This window comes from Artibeus jamaicensis, unplaced genomic scaffold, assembly GCF_021234435.1.
Source record: "Artibeus jamaicensis isolate MK-2021 breed Jamaican fruit bat unplaced genomic scaffold, CSHL_Jam_final contig_1016, whole genome shotgun sequence".
NCBI classification, from domain to species: Eukaryota; Metazoa; Chordata; class Mammalia; order Chiroptera; family Phyllostomidae; genus Artibeus; species Artibeus jamaicensis.
In genome coordinates, this window is record NW_026521195.1 from 7726704 (window position 1) to 7744522 (window position 17819).

General features: G+C 45.2%; 1 protein-coding gene across 3 annotated transcripts in view; it reads right to left on the bottom strand.

Moving 5' to 3' along the window:
* Positions 1-17819, bottom strand: part of BBS9 (Bardet-Biedl syndrome 9) — a 350821-nt gene that overhangs the window by 41231 nt on the left and 291771 nt on the right. For all 3 annotated transcript variants that reach the window (XM_053661722.1, XM_053661721.1, XM_053661724.1), the window contains one exon: positions 13956-14178. In XM_053661722.1, coding sequence (XP_053517697.1) covers positions 13956-14178 — 223 coding nt within the window. The remainder of the gene's footprint in view (positions 1-13955; positions 14179-17819) is intronic.

The window sequence follows — 17819 nt, forward strand, 5'->3', positions numbered from 1 at the left end:
TTTCCCCTTACCCTGACTTATTATTCATCACTGCATCATCAGTCTCTGAAATTCGTCTCCCTGTGACTGTCCCCCACCAAAATGTCAGGGCCCTGGAAGCAGGGTGTGTTGATCTGGTTCAGCACCATGGCCCTGGTACCCGGAACGGCACCTGGAACTCAGTAAGTACTCTACAGACTTCCCCGTGGGGCCTCCCTCTTGGCCTGGTGGATGGTGCCCCTTTCCATAGAAAAAACACATGAAGTATATCATTTATAAATCCATAAAATGCCTACATCATAAATGATTTTCCAAGAGTTAACATGTTAAGTTTAGAAAATTAACACAGCGTGGCGTTTCATCTAATTTTGAAAGAAAAGATTTTTTTAAGATTTATTTTTAGACAGAGGGAAAGGAAAGTAGAAAGAGGGGGAGAGAAACATCAGTGTGTGGTTGCTTCTCATGTGCCCCCTAACTGGGGACCTGACCTGCAACCCAGGCATGTGGCCTGAGTGGGAATCGAATTGGGAATCTTTTGGTTTGCAGGCCCACACTCAATCCACTGAGCCACACCAGGCAGGGCAGAAAATATTTTTTTTTTACCAATTAAAACGTCTAAAGGCAACATCGGGTAAGTTACTTGTGGAAGTATACAGCCACAGGGACTGTCTACAATGATGAACAAGGACACGGCCCACTGCACCGGACTTGAGTTTCCACTGAAACCACCTGACTTCCACACCGGAGCCCTCAATACCTGTGACCTCCTGACCTCAGAGCCCCAGGGCCAGGAGTGGCACCTCGCCCGCCCTCCCCTCCCTCCAGTGGAATCACAGTGCGGTGTGTTTGCTTCTTGCTTCAAGGTGGCAGTCACTTCCAAGCATGTTTTTAACACAGGCCACCAATGTCTCAGAGTGGCTGCCATGCACACACCCGCCCACACTCAGGAAAGGCCGCCCCATTGGTATCAGCATAAATCTTGGCTCCTGAAAGCTAGAGAGTGACTTCGCCTCATTCCGGGTCACACTTTCCACGTGACCCTGGAGGATGGCTCAGAGAGCAGTCTGGAGAGAAACTCAGGAATTCTAGCTAACTGAAACATGCACAGTTGGAAATGAAAAGCTGCATTTGAAAACCACATGCAGCTGAGACACACCGTACAGAGGAAGACACCTAAAGGTGTCTCACTTTCTAGAGTCCGATGTTTACACGCTCTGAGAGCCACCAGAATCAAGCTAAACAGTTTTTCATTTTAATTTTTAATTTTTTTTTAAAGATTTTATTTATTTATCTTTAGAGGGGAAGGGAAGGACAGAGGGAGAGAAACATCAATGTATGGTTGCCTTTTGTGTGTCCCCTGCTGGGAACTGGCCTGCAGGGAACCAGCCTGCAACCCAGGCATGTGCCCTGACTGGGAATAGAACCGCGATTGTCTGGTTCGCAGGCCCGCGCTCAATCCACTGAGCTACACCAGCCAGGGCTAATTTTTAATTATTTAAGAAATCCATATTATATATACATTAGAAGGAACTGACTGCTCCAACAATTTACCTGAATAAACACACTAAACATGAAAGAGTTTTTTAAAGGCTGGCGGCGTGAGCATGAGCCCGCCTTCGCAGGCACGATGGCTCACAGAAGAGGCACCCTGCCTTTGCTGCCGGGGCCACACAGTGTCAGAAGCTGGGGTCGCTCCTATTTTTAGGGCACGTGTACTGGCCAGAATTTAAAAAACGACTCAGCCACAGGAATGGGCCACATTGTTGGGTCTGCCCCACCTACCTGTGGGTATTGTCATTACTCATATATTTTATTTTTTTATAAAACAAGGACATAAAATAAGTCTGAATGATGGTCTCACATAGGCAACTGATCGATGAACTGCTTTTAAACACTTCCAATGCTTCATCCAGGCACCCTGACATCTCCAGGAAAATTAAAAACAATAAATACAACTTTCATGATATTCATGAATTTACACTAAAAGTGGAGAAATGTCTTATTGTTCAAGACAAAACTCGTTAGACAGACCACAGACAGACACTGGGAGAAGCAGGTGAAGGGAAGAAAACAGGCAGTGTGTTTATTAGAATTTGGGGGGAAACCTACTGTCGCACACACAGCCACCGAGGCGACAGCAGCTGAGGTGGGGGTAAAAGTCGAGGGGAAGAAACCCTCCCAAAAAGTAGTTACAGGTTTATGGTGAGTGTCGAAATCCTTTCAGACCAGCAACTGCTAGAATAAATACTATTTTTATCCTTATATTTGAAGATCATCCAGCCCAAATGCCAACAGCAAGTGAGACAGTTATTTCTGATAGAATACAAAGCCCCAGAGATGGTATCTTGCTGAGGGATGTTCCTGGGTATTAAAGTACCCCTCTTTTGGGTAATTTAAGTAATTTTCAGAGTACTAAAAATTACAGAGTTAGGGTTTCCAGTGTAGTATTTCCTGTGTAAGTAGTCCAAAGAAAAGACAGCTCACTTCACAGCTGGGGGAAGGTCCAAAATGAACATTTTACAGACTTGTCCACATGACACAGCAAAGAAACGGAAATAACGATGTCCTTTAAAAGCTATTTAATTTACTCCTCTGCTTTCAAGCCAGGTTTCTCCCCAATTCTTCAGACTGGTGAGTGTCCACATTAGTTTAAACATCTGCAGGAAAGGAAATTCCTCAAAGTCCCTTGGTATCTCTTCTGGTATCAACAACCCTACTTCCAAGAACGGGCTTTGGTCGTCACATTGTACAATAATTAGTTACCAGCCAGCTTGTCTGTCAACAAGTATTTGCTGAGTACACACAGGGATATTAAGTCTTTGATGGCACGCTTCCCCTGGAGTTACTCCTAATTGCTTCTCCTGTTGAATACAGCTCGAATCCTGGGTTCAAACATTCTTCCACTGACCTTCCCATTCAGCCCATTAAGAACTCCCTACTGCAATGGATAAGAACCAGCATCCTATTAATAACCGACTGTTTTCCTTCTTTTTTATCCTTACCCATGGACATCTTAATTCTTTTGGGAAGAGGAAGATGAGAGAAAGAGAAAGAGAGAGAGAGGAAGAAACCAACGTAAGAGAGTGAGAATGACTGGCTGCCTTCTCACACACGCCCCAACTGGGGATCGAACCCATGACCTGGGTATGTGCCCTGACCAGGAATTGAACCCATGACCTTACAGTATACAGGACAACACTCCAACCAACTAAACCACACCACCCAGGGCCTGAATGCTTTCTTAAACAATATAGTCTGCTTTTTGAAACAGTATGTTGTTTCAAAGCAAGCAGGTATTAACTGAATGTTTCAAGCTAGGAAACTAAGACTGCAAAAGAATAAGAAGCTACACAGTTGCTAAATGGCTGAGCTTCTCCTTCCTGCAGTAAGTGGCTGCTGCAAGTCAACCTTTATGGCCACCTTCCTGCTCTCACAGGTCAGTAGGAAACTACTTCGGCAAAGCTCATGTGGCTGGACTCCGTTAAACTTCTTTTTTAATCTCCATGCATTCCCAACTTAAATCCAGGTTCTTCTGTTTTGCTCTTCTCAAATACTAAATCTATTCAGTTTACCTATATGCTAGATTATTCTTTTGCCTCCTCAAAGTTTCCCAATTAACATGAATGTTGGATTTTAACATTCTCATCTTGCCACCACCCCTGACCTTCAAACATCTCTGCATCTTTTTTAAAGAAAAAGAAATTAAAGCCCTGACAACAGCCTCTTCCTTCCATCTGCCTTCTTCTATTGTTCCTTTAAAGGCTCTTTCCTTGACCTTTACTGTCCCTGATAGTACTGATACCACCTCTTCCAGGAATCCCTTGAAATTCACTCCTCCCATAGAATTTACTTAAATCCTCAATCCAGTGGTCCCCTCCGGATGGCTCCATGCCCTCCAAGGTTTCATCCGATTGCAAATATATGACCTCTAAGCTGAGGATACTAAAATCTACTTTTCAAGCTTCAGTCTTTCCTTTAAACTAAAATTCCTCAGACCCAGCTGTTGACATATCTCTTCTTGGGTGCACCCACATCAGCTGAAGCTCACTGTACTATAAATAAAGCACATTATCCACAACAAATAAAATTCACTTAACCAGCTTAATCATGTTCATCATTGGCAACTAAAACACCTGATGGAGTATCTGTATTCTTCCCTATTTTTACACTTCCCTCTATCCTACACACCACCGTGAGATTAGCATTTCTAAAACACTGCTTTTTCTAAGTCCTTGCAGTTTAAGAACCTATTATGGGAGATGCTAACAGCTCCCATTACATTAGCATCTGCTCAATCTCTCTGACACTGCTTCCAAGTTCCGGGATGAATGAGCACCCACTGATCCAGACACCTGGATTTCTCATCTGAAACCCACCCAGTGTACTTACAGGCCCACTTCTCCCTGCTCACATCCCTGATTCTACCTACAATATCTGCCTCTACTGTTTCTAAAAGTCTAAAACTTACACCTACTTCGAGACTTACCCTCTTTATTGAAAGCTCCACTGATTCGTTCTGAAAATACAAGGTGGACCAATGTCCATTTCCTGTTTTTGATACTGCACTTCAGTCACATAAAATACCACCACTGGGGAAGGATGGAGGAAGGGCAGGGATTCTAGGTAGCATTTCTGCATCTTCCTATGAGTCTATAATTAAAATTATTATAGATATTTTACATGATTTCAAAATGAAAAGTTTAAAAAATATATGGTGGGCACGACCATGCGCCTGCCAGGCATCAGCGGGGTTCTGAGGTCGCAGAGCAGTGCACAGTGCAGACTGCACACTCCGTGCACTGTCCTCCTCCCGGGGTGCCGTGAGCTGGACCGTGTCCTCCCCGAAATTCACAGGGTGAGGCCCTAACCCCCAGTGTGAGGATTGGGAGACAGGGCCTTTAAAGAAATAACTGAGGTTAAACGAGGTCATAAGGACAGGGCTCTAATCCAAAAGGACCGGTGTCCTTATACAAGGAGGAAGAGACACCAGGAATGAGCAAGCACAGAGGCAAGGCCCCGTGAGGACACAGGGAGAAGGTGGCCAACTGCATGCCCAGCAGAAGGGCCTAGGGGAGCCAACCCTGCTGGCACCTTAATCTTGAAGTCTCAGCCTCCAGAACTGGGAGAACATTACTTGCTGTCGGTTAGACCGCCCGGCCTGCGGTATTGTGTTGTGAGAGTTCCAGCAGACTGATACAGGGGTAACGGATGAAATAAAAGTGGTAAATGACTGTGCCTCATGCTAAGTGCTGTGCCAGCCGTGTGCCCAGAGGCCTGGGGGAGGGGGGCACGGAGGAGAGAGGGACAGCAGCAGCAGCAGCGGGAGGACAGGGGTGCCTTGTGGGACACCTTTGAACTGGTCTTGAGAAATCGGTGTGATTTTACCACCAGCCAAAGGCAGGCTCTCTAAGCTAAGGAAATTATTTAAACACATAGAAACTTGCAAAACATGTATTTGCGAAGCATGTGTGTTGGGAAAATACTGAGCCACTCGTTATCACTAAAGGATCTTAAGGAAGAAAGGGCACCATAGCATAGCTGGAAGGACTATGTCCCTCTGTGCAGTAAAGAGCATGGCGTGTCCAGCTCAGGCCTTGGGGTTTAATTGGTGGGAGACAGGGAGCTGTGGAATCTTTCCAAGCAGAGAAGTGACACACCCAGATCTCTATTTTTGGAAAGAAACTCATACTCATCAAAGAGCATAAATTCATTGCAGATGTACACAGATTTAGCTGAAAGGATATTCACTAAATAATTCTTTATCATGTTAAAATCAGTTGCAGTTTGTATATTTGACAAAAGGGGACTGGTAAAGTATGCAACTATTAAAATAATATATAATACTTAGTGCAATAATGATATATAATAAAGTTTTAAAAGTGGGTTATAAAGCAGTAGGTACAGAATGATCCAACTTAATAAAGCAAAAGTACATACATGCAAAGATAGGAAGAATATATATATACATATATTTAGGCTATGTATGTGTATACATACATAAATTTGTATCTAGTCAAGTTTATAACTATGTCAGGTGGTTAGATTATTAAGGATTTTAAATTTACTTCTTTCTTCTCATTTGAATTTTCTAAACTTCTACAAAGAAGATGTTTATCTGTGTACCAAAAATATGAGGCATTTAAAAAAATTTATTGCAATATAATTCACATATCATATAATTTACACTTTTCTTTCTTTTTAAAAAATATATTTTTAAAGAGTCTATTATCTTTAGACACAGGGTAAGGGAGGGAGAAAGAAAGGGAGAGAAACATCAATGTGTGGTTACCTCTCACGTGCCCCCTACTGGGGACCTGGCCCACAACCCAGGCATGTGCCCTGACTGGGAATCAAATGGCGACCCTTTGGTTCATAGGCTGGCACGCAATTCACTGAGCCACACCAGCCAGGGCCAATTTATACTTTTAAAGATATATATCCAATGGTTTAGTATACTCACAAAGTTGTGCAGCCGTCATTACAATGTGATCTGAGGATATTTTTCTCACCCTAAAAGAAACCCCACACCCACTAGCCATCATACCCATTTCCCTACCCACCCCATCTCCCCCCAGCCTTAGGCAAACACTAATATACTCTGTCCCCATGAACTTGCCAGTTCTGGACATTTTATATGAACAGAATCGTACAATGTGTGATTTCGAACCAGCCTCTTTCACTTAGCATAATTTTTCAAGGTTCATCATGTCATGGCTCTTTGGATCGCTAAAGAGTATTCCACTGTATGGCTATACCACATTTATTTATATATCCATGAGTTGATGAATATTGAGAGTTATTCCCTTTCTTGACTATAATTCTGCTATGAACGTTCAAAAGTTGCTTTTTTATGGTAGTACTAAAAATAAAGAAGGAATGAATACAAAAAGACTACTGGCAGGTCGTTTCAATGGTCTCAATAGGAAAGAATGGCGTTAAGGCAGGTAACAGCAGTGAGGAGGACAAAAGAGATATATTTGGGAGGTGCCGTCATCACATCTCGGTGACTAACAACTCAGCGAGTAAAAAAACAGAGTCAAGGTTGTCTCCGAGGTCCCTGACCTGGGCGTTGGGTAATACCATCCGCTGAGCTCGGACACGCAGGAGACGGACGGGTTCCTCTCAGGCGTGTGGAGCAGGAGAGGCCTGTGGGACACCGAGAGGCAGAGAGCGAGGAGTGACCTTGAAGTCCATGGATTTCAGGCGGGAGGTTGATGAGACTGTCCAGGAAAGCATGAAGTCAGAGCACCATTAGACAAGAGACAGAAAAAAGAACAAGAGCCACCAGACAGACTGGAAAAGACAGGTCTGAGGGGACAGGAACAGTTTCCAACGGTGAAGGAGACACCAAGGAGTGAGAATACTCTAAAGAGGAAATGGCGTCACCATAAAACGCTGCAGAGCAGCCAAGTGGGTTGCAGGCGGAGCGTTCACCAGATTTAGCAATAATGAAGCCACCGTGAAAAGGTGAAAGAATCACTCAGAGGTCAGTACCCTGCATGATTTGGCCTACTTTCGGAGAGGAGGCTCAGAGATGGAGGGGAGGCAGAATCCATAAACTAGCTGCACACCTGTAAGCAGAGTCCTGGGAAGGACATGCGTATTCATCCGTCGGGACTGAAATGCAAACAAGCCCTGTAAACACTGAGTCACTGCTCTTGAATAACTTGTTTCCTTGGGGAATAAAAAGCCATAACTTCTGATTTATAAAACTGGTCCTTGTTTTTTCCCGACTACCAGTTCCAATATAATTATAGTTGTGTTACTTTCTATCACGGTCCCTTTAATAAGTTACATACATCACTTGGAGGAAAACACACACAATATATGGAAGAGGAGTAGGAAGACACTCAGATACCACCTGAAACTCTGCACCCGGGGAAGTTACCACTAACATACGCCCTGGTTTATGTGCTCTGGCTCACTTACTCGGAAAGGCCTATCCTGACTCCGTATCTATGTATCCAACCACTTCTGTCTCCTGTGACTTCTCTTGTGATTTCATTGCTTTATATTTAAATCTCTCCTTTATCTGAAATATACTATGACACATGGCATAGACTAGGGAATCTGGTGTTTTGTTTTCTGTCCAAATGGTTGGCTAATTCCCAGTACCATTTTTTATCTCATTCATCTTGCCCTCTCTCCAGTGCTTTGAAATACCACATTAGCACAAGAGGTCTAAGTTCAGATCAGCACCTTCTAAATATTTACATATTTAATTGGGGGGTGGATCCTTCTATTTATAGAAGTTATAATTATACCAGCTGTAGTCATAAAAAAGCAAAACCACAGTGCAAATATGTTCACGCACACACCAACCAACCACTTGTATAATTAGTCCCCACTCAAGTATCTTTCATAATTAACACTAGGTGAATCAATCCCCCCACTATCAACATTTTATATTAGTTACTCTCTTACCGCCTGTCTGAAATTGTTGCAAATATACATAAATTGGCTGCAGAGGAAAACTGCAAATCTTGCTGATGATGCAAGATTTATTGCAGTCACAGTGTCATTGGAGAACTGCTCTTGTCACATGCGAGGGCAGTAACCAGAGAAAATCTGGCAGCCAGTCCAGCGAACAAAGAAGAGAAGAAAACTGACAAGAATAATGACATGACAGATGTTTCAGAAGAAATAACTTGCACATCAAATGATTGAGAGAGAGAGAGACTCCTAGGGGTGGGAAGGGGGGAGGATAGAGGTGGAAGAGGGTATAGGGGTGACAAACGATAATGGAAAATAATACAACAAAGAAGAAATTTACAAAAAAAAGGAAAGACTCCTAGGAAAATGGGTGGTGCCTTGAAATACTTTTTCCTAAACAGGACACTCTTTGTAAAGGTGCCTATGCACCGCGATTCGGCGTGTACCATCGTGCCTGAAATGAAGCAAAAACAGAGCCACACACAGTTCTTCCAGGGTTGTCTCTTAGAATTAGCACATAACTTTAGGTATAACATAAATTTTGGCAACTACATGCTACAATAAATTTGCTGTTAGTTTTACCTTTACTTATTTTTCAAGTCAATGTTTTGTTTTAACAATGAAAACAATGAAATGTTGGACCCAGTTTCAGGTCCTCTTTTTCTGACGTTAATTCATCTCAGACCTTCCATAGTTTAATCAATTCTGAACTTTCTATTTGAGGCATCAAGCTCTCTTTTTGTTATAACTGCAGCGCTGCCATTTACTGTTAACTTGGTAACACGTACTCCGAGTGGGCAACTCTAACATTCTTCCCTTTGAAAATTTCCTGTCTGAGCTTGTATTTTTACTCTTCTGACTCTAGAATATGTTTGTTAAGCTCCTGCAGGTCCTGCTGAGATTTGACATTAGCATTTCGAATGATGATTAATAGCTCATATTTAGTGAGAATTTGCTATATGTCAGGCACCTGCTACTCATTTTCCAAGTACTGCTGGGTTTCATTCGGCCAACAACTCTATGGAAAAGTAGCATTATTATTCCTCCTTATTATAATTGAGAAAACCGAGAGGCAGACAAGCTAAGAGACGTGTCCTGTGTCATACAGTTGGTGAAGGCCCAAGCTAACCAGAACCCATGAACTTCTGATGCAAAGTCTACTTCATAAGTGTTTTCCCATTTTGAAACTTGCTCCTTTAACAAAAAGATGCACGACGTATTATACTCTCTGTAGGAGAAATCAACTCAGAATCCACTTAGTAATTTTTCCTGTGACTTTTCCTACATTGAATTGGTCTAAATTTTCTTAAGGAAGGACTTCAAACTTACAAAATTTCAAATAAAATATAAAACCAAAAGCTAAACCACACTGACAACACCAAACGTCTTATCCAGCACCTAAGCGAGACCTAAAAAACTAAATTTACATTCTGTTGAAATGGGTTACTCAGAAGTAGCCTAAAAATGACATCCAACCCTCAGGGCAAAAAGGTCATTGACTTGTTTAAATATTGAAAAGTGGTAGTTTTAAGTAAATCTCCCAAAAGGACAGAATAGATACTTTAGTCAGATTTATACTCTTTTGTTCTCCTACCCACTCAACAGAGTAAAAATGCACAAAATACTAATTCTTGGGTGGTCCACACCGCATCTCGAAATAAGTTTCCTAACCCACACCCACAGAGAGGCTCATGTTACATTCAAACTTCTTTGCCTCCTTCCCCAGTCTTGGCTTCCTGCGGGCCCAGGACCCGACAGTGCCAAGGGAAACACAGGGGAAGCTCTGGCCCATTACGACTCCGACTCATTCGGTCACATTGAGGAAATACTCACTTGAGACCCTCAGTGAGCCTGGATTGTCTGTGAGCCTGGTCCTCGCCCGCTTGCTCGGCCTGCCCTGCTGTGGGCCCGCACCACAGCTCTGCAAGCCGGTGGGCTGTCACTGGTCCACGCCGCCTCTCGATGGACAAAGCATCACCCAGATGACGTCAAGTGTAATGAGGCACACAGATAGGGTAACAGCACCAGTGTTTGTGAGGGTCACATGTTTCGTCTCCAAATACCACGTGTCAGGCCCACCCAGATATGCATTCAGTTGTGCCTATGCGCTCGAGAGATTCAAGTCTTGGTTGGAATTAGGCCATTGAAATACGGTCCTACACACTGAGGTCACCAAAGGATGTCTCCAGCAATCTAACACAAATCTCGGCCTCAAGCACCTGCAGGGATGAAGCAGGTGACACATGTGTATGAATGAGAATGCCAGCCAGGCCACTGAAGGCACTCACATTCAGATTCCTAAAAACACTGCCCGATGGCCCTCTGTGACCCCTGCCTCAAGGCAGAATGCATACAGCTGAGATCAGAAAGAGACGTTAATGCAAGTGTCATTCCCCAGCAGAGAGACAGAATGGCAGAGCTTCAGAGAAGAGATACGCGAGTCTGATGGCTCTGCAATGAAAAGAACTCATCCGGGAAAGGACAGGCTAACCTGTGACAAAGAACCTGACGGCCGGTAGAGGCCAGCAGGAGGAATGTGGGGCCAAGAAGGCCCTGAGGTGATTCCGAGGGGCAGCGATGTTCAAGCGCAGGATGCCAGGGTGGATGCTGTCATCATGGTCTTTACCGGAGCCAAGAAAGGCACAGCCAAGGTGCTGGGCTCATAGAGCCACAAGGCCAGAAAACACCAAGGGGTTCCTATTCTGAGATATTTATCCATTTGCAGTTTAATAGGAACATGGTGAAAGTACACACACCCTCCTCTTCCCTTCCCTACCAACCACGAAGTCACTTCAGCTGCTGGGGGTGGGAGGTGAGCCCAGATGATTTCTGAGTTCCTGCCCAACTATTAAAAAAGATCACATCTGTGAAAAATACTTGTATGCTTGTGTGTCCAGTAATCCATCCTTTCTAATATGCTACTGTAGCTTCACGTATTCTGAAACTATCATAGCTAAACTCAAATTGGAAACTGCACAATTACTAGCTTGAAACAGAAATAATTCATAGCATTGTTATCTCTGTGATAATGGTATCATGTCAACTATGGAGATAATAAAAATTAAGCACAAAACAAAGATCTACTGTTAATCCTCACAGCAAATAAGAGGCTGCGTGAAGCTGTTTCTGCCCTTTCCCTCCCACACTGCTGGGCCAGTAGAAGGGAAAGGAGGCCAGATCCAGAACCGCTGACACAGCAGGGGGTGGGGGTGGGGTGCAGCTCGAAATGCACTGCACCGCTGCGGTCCGTGTGGTCGAGAGGGAGGCCTGGTGGGCTAGGAGACTTGGAGTCTAGACCCAGCCCTTCCCATAACCATGGAACTCTGGGCAAGGTACTTAGCTTTTCTTAGCTCCATCTTCTATTTGTACAACAGCAAAAATTCGATGTGGTTCTTTGACCTCAAAAATGTGCAAGAGTACAGAAATGAGTGTGTGAAAAATCTGAGTGCGAAGGTGGACAGGGCTACCGGGCAGGAAAGGAGCATGTCACCAGCAGACGGTGCTGGTGGAGCCGGAATCCGCTCACTTTCGTGACTGATCCAGGCAAGTGAGAGCGTCACTCAGCCGGAGTCAAAGAGGCGGTCATGGGCAAGTATAGGGATGAGTATAACCATGACAGTGAGGCATTAACACGCAAAGCTCCAGTCTCCTCAACGGGATGAACTTGGCCAGGACAGGCATGAGAGGCACAAACCCGGTTTATAGACTCCTAGCTGTGGACAAATATATTTTCTATCTTCCTTCACTTCTCCTTTCCTTCCTTCTCTTCCTTTTCTCTGCCCCTTCTTTCTGTACAGTTAAAATTCTGCACCGAGGGCTTATAGGAACACAGACCACATGCTGCTCCCAAATGTAGTTAAACAAGTGACCAAAGTCCCAGAAGCAATAAATGTGAGTAAGGCAGCATCTACTCTCTCCGGGTCTTTGTGCACAGCATTGTCACTGGGCTCCTCATGGCTCTTCCCAAAGACATGGCCACAGGGATGTGGGGAAGAGAAGGCAGGTGCACCAGCCACCTGGGGGCCCAATCTCCATCTCTTCTATACATGTCTTCTGCCTCACCCACTTTGTTTTCCCCACTGGCAAGGAAGGAAGGAGAGCCGTATTCTGAGTGCTGACTATAGTGAACATTTTCCATTTACTATCACATTAAGTCCAAATATTTATTTCTTCGGAAAATAATTTGAAAACAGTGGACAGAAGATGGAAAAAGTAGAGGCTGAAGGACCAATTTGGAGGATGTTGACAAGGACAACATGGAAAGGACCTAAATTTTGACAAACTATTCCATTGTTTTTATGTGGGAAGGCATTTCTATTCTGAAATGCTGAGTTAGGAATATTTAATATTAAAAACCGTAGAATATAGAACCCCACAACCCCAGACTAGGTATTCCATGCCTCTACACCAAATTCAGAGGCCGAATCACACATATACCCATAACAATGGTAAAATTATAGCTTGAATTTTACAAGCTAAAATTATAGCTTGAATTTTCTAAGTGTGTCTCTGTTACAAGCATTGTACTGGGTACTGTACAAATATCTGAGGCCCTGGCACCCAGAGGCGAATTATTATATCCACTTCCAAAGGGAAGAAACTAACACTCTGGAAAGCTAACTTACATATCCAGGGCCATGCAAGTAGCTGGGGGTGGAGGCAGGACCCAAACACTGGGCCACCTGCCTCCAGAGTCCGCACCCATTACATTAGGCTACTTGGTCTCCGTGTTTATCTTTTTGAGTTTCTGCTTGCATTCCTTTTACATCTAGAAGTGCTGATTGAGGAGGAAAGGCAGCAACAGGAAGAGCATCAGCACAGGCTGGGGCAGGGCACAAGGCAGGTAAGAAGGAAGAAGAGAAAACCACATCCCTTACTATGGTCCTTGCTTCTGGAGGAAATAGATGCTACAGCTGCTGCACTTAACCAATTCATTTACTTTATGTTCCTTCCTGCTGCCACGAAGAGACACTTGGAAGCAGGAGGTCAGGACGTGCTGCTGCCTCGAAGGGACCGTTTGCCTGTGGGCAGGCAGGGCTGAGCTGGATGCCCACGGCCCTGACTGACTGTCACTCAGGGGAGGGCTGACCCCTCTCACCCTGGCCCATGGGTGCCTCGTCTCCCATTCCCCAGGCTTCTTCTTTGTCTCTTTTCCATATTCTGATGACCACAATCCAAGCAAGCAGCAGGAGGGATGGGGCTCACCTGGATAACATTAGTGCTTGCATGATGCTATTTTCATCTAAGAAATGCGGTATCTCGAGATCACATTCAGTTTCATTCTCTAATCCACTTTTTATTGGTGAGAAGCAAAACAAAAAGGATCACACATTTAAAAGCAGGGAGAAGAAAAAAGGTATAGCATTATAGAAATGTCTAGCAAGCAAATACTCCAAGAATATTTATCCAAGTGGTTACCCTGGGAAATCTGAGGAGAAATGTGAAAGCAATTTTCTTGGCCACCAGCACTTTAATACCGCAAGCACAACCCCAGACACATGCCCTGTATGGGGAAAGCCCAGCGGTATAGGTAGAGTGCTTACCTGGCATGACCATGGTCGGCGGGGCAGCCGTGTCTGCGCTCAGGCAGAGACGCCCACCTTTGGCCAGTCTGTCGCAAAGCAAGGTGATGTGCTTCTTCAGTCGGCCCGTGTCTTTGGGTTTGGTCAACTGGCTGCCGAGGTTCAAAGCCTGCTCCTTGGAACTCTTCGAAAGGCAGGTCTTCAAGAGATAGGAGACGGCAGCATCCACTGTCTCTTCCCAGCCCTGGAGGCAAAAGCTCATTTTAAATATATGTAGAGGTGATAAATGAGCAAAGTAGGCACTTGTCTGTTAATTAGGTTCTAAGATTATCCCAGACCAGTTTGGTTTTGAATTCTAGCTCTGCAAGCTGCTTGACCTTGAGCAAGTCACTTAACTCTCCCGGGACCTCATCCTCCTCCAAAAATGAGAACACAGGCAGTCTGCACCTCCACGGGCTGGGGTGATAGGATGAGATGGTGCCTGAGAAGCTTCAGCCCTGTGCCAGGCACGCGTCATGGGCAACGGTCACTGTCATCTCAGGTGTAGCTGTGTTTGAAGACCTGAGGGTGACACTGCCAGGATTCCTGTTCATTTTGCCTTCTCTTTCTGCCACAGGGTCAGCAACAAGTCAGGGCAGGGGGCACGTCAGGATATCCTGGGGGAAACCCTGTTATCTATCTCAGCTCTTGGGCCTACAGCCTTGAACTTGCAGGCAGATACTAGAGGGCTTTTGTGAGACACAAGCCTATCCAGTCCCACCTCATGACCCAGGTGACAAATAGTAGCACAAAGAGAGGGGGTTCCCCCCTGTGCTGGGGACAGGGTGGCTGTGCTGCAGTGAAGGCCTCGAGAATAGCACAGTGGAGGCTGCAGTCCCGGGAATGTGGGTGCTGGGCAGCGACCTCAAAATGCCTAGGAGGTGTCAGCACCAGCAGCACTGGGACGAGGAGGCGTCATCCTCAGGAGCAGAAGGGGTCAGTGCATGCATGCCCACTGGGCATCTCTGGGGGGCGCCAGGGCGTCTGGAGGTCCCAACAGCACAACTGGGAAGTGTGAGTGCAGTCTGGCTCTCATGGCCAGTGTGACTCTACTTGTGCCCAGAAAGGCCTCAAGCACCATGGGGCTCACAATCAACACAGAATTACAGAAGTCAGCGAATGAATTTATTCCCATAGGATAATGCAGAGTAGGCCAAGCCCCTTCTACACAAGGTGAGAAACCTGAGCCCTGGGAGACATTACTGTTAGTACCACATCACCCTCAACCTTGTCAGCTGAGCCACCTTTCAAACAGGCAAATCAGATGTGGCAACTCCTAAATCCAAACGCTCAGTTTAGCATACAAAGCAGCTCCTGCTCCAACTGCTGCTTCATTGCCTTTTCTTCCTCCCCACCTGTGCCCACACGCTCACCGGTCTCTGCCCTGGCCCCTCTGCAACACCCCATCTCCACTCTGTACCTGGGCGACCCCCACTTACAGCTCAGCTCAGGCCCTGCCTCCCATGGGGTATGGGCCCTGAGGCCCTGCACAGCCAGTTCCATTGTAGCACCTGCCCCTGCCGCACCAGGCTGTGGTCACCACCTATGGGCCTGTGTCCCCATGATGGTGCCGAGCTCTCCGCATCCCAGTGCTGTGCTGAATAAACAGAGGGTGCTCAAGAAATGGGTCTGCTGGACAGAGAGGTGGAGAGACAGAGGACCAGGATCTTATAGATGGAGCGGACCTGAGCATCTTTAGTCCAGTCCTGAGGGATTTTTTACCAGGATTTCTTCTACAATAGCAGCCATCTGCCTAGGCGTGGCTGTTTTCAGGATCCAAAATTACCATTCTGGAGGCAGTTAATTACTTTCAGGGACATGTGTAACCAGTAAAAAGCTATTCCTGTACTGAGCCCAAATCTGCCCCATTGGCCCTTGCTCTGCCCTCCAGAGCCGGCAGAATAAATCTAACCTCTTCTACATGACAGCCCTCCATGCCTGTGAAGACAGCAATTCGGTACCCTCTCTTCCAGAATAAACATCCCCAGTTCCTCCAGCTCTTCCTTACATAAACACGGGTTCCACTTTTCTCTCTATCCTAACCATTTGCCTTTGAATGAGCGCTAATGTTAAACACTTAAAAATTTATACAGCTAACTAGAGAATCCCAAACTGACCCTGAGATACCAGGCCGAGAGGGAATGGCAGCAAAGGGCACAGCTGTCCCTCTTGTTTACCGGGGATTCTCCCAGCCAGCTGAGCCTCTGCTTGCCTCTGCCCTCTGGGCAGCTGCGCCGCACACCCTTGCTGAGCAATGAACAGACAGCTAAGCCCCAGGCATCTTCCACACTCACCACACATCTGCCGGCCAGGCTCACACAGCTAGTTCTCTAGACCCACGTGCAAGGCTCTGTATATGCCCACTCCAGAACTTCCAAATGCTTGCCAAAATCAGGAGTTCTTTTATTTTATTGAACCATTGCAGATGCCACTGGGCAAATTAAGGAACAAATTAATCTTATTTTAGATTGATCTTGAAATTTTTTTTCAAGAGCTGTCAAAGACTGTAAAACCAGCTACCTACTCCAAGCCATTAGAGAATAATAAATCACGAGTTACTACAAAGGTATCTCTACGCAACTGCCCAAATCTAAACTAGACAAACACCTAAAACTGTATTTCAATAGCAGTGGGAAGAGGTAAATGCAGACAGAGCACTAACCCAGATGTCATAGGAGGGGACACATTTTCACGTGGATTTGGAGCCACTGGCGAAGACTTCTGGGGAACACCAAGGAAATTATATAATATATAATTTGGCCTTTGGGTGCTCTGTGGTCATTAAAACAGTTCCTACCATTTTAGAGACTACTCATCTAAGCAAAGTACTGCTTCCAAAAGTAGGCTACAGTAGCATATTAGGCGATTTACTTAGAAATGCATTTAGTTAATGTAGAGGTACTGCAGAATTTCCTCTCCTACTGCCAACTTGCCAATCAAGTAAAAAACCATGTCATGTTTAGGTATTTGGCATGCCTATTTCTTTAATATAATGAGGCATGATGCCAATACTTCAGGAAGATTGCTATGAAAATACAGGGTCATTATTTGGAGGGTCTGAATTGCTACACAAACTCAAGTATGATAATGAAAAGGAATGTTTACAAGACCAAAAAAAAAAAGAGCCTCTGAGTGTTTCATTAAATAAAAATGCAATGTGGTAATTCACAGATCAAACATGTAGTACACCTGCCTGATGAAATGTAACACAAAACTGCGGAAATCTGGATCTCAAGAGTGAGAAGTACCTTAAAGGGAAGCTATTTCAGCCACATCCAACCTCTGACAACCAGCTTAGCTGCAATACAAAGCAACCGTGCTGATCCTCCCAGTTTATACTCATGTTTTGCACTGGACCTGAGCTCCCTCTCTGACCTCAAGATCCATTTGGATAGAGGAACACAAAGCAGCTCCCCTGAATTACCGTGGAACTCGGTCAGTTTCAAACAAAACAAAACACTGGTCTGCCCCACAGAGCCAGTCACCTTGACTGAATTAAAGGTTCCTCCAGTCCCGTGCACTATTCAGTAGCAACTCACCCAAAAAGTTAGGTTGGAAAATCAAATTGATGATGAAGACTTTAGAGGAAAGCGGCTCTGGGGATGGTAAACTGGATAATTTGGACCAATTATCCCATTGGTGAGGAAAACTTGTAAGTCATTTCTCCGAAGGTATAAGAAAGCTAAACAAGATAGTAAGTAACAGGCCAGGATGGATGGGGCAGTGGAGGCCCAGGAAGGCGAGTCCTAGTTTGATGTCATTGCCCACCAGGCCAACAGGCAGCTCTGCCTGCCCCTCGCCCCCTCCTCTCCAGCTAAGGACTCAGGCTCACTAATACATGCCCAC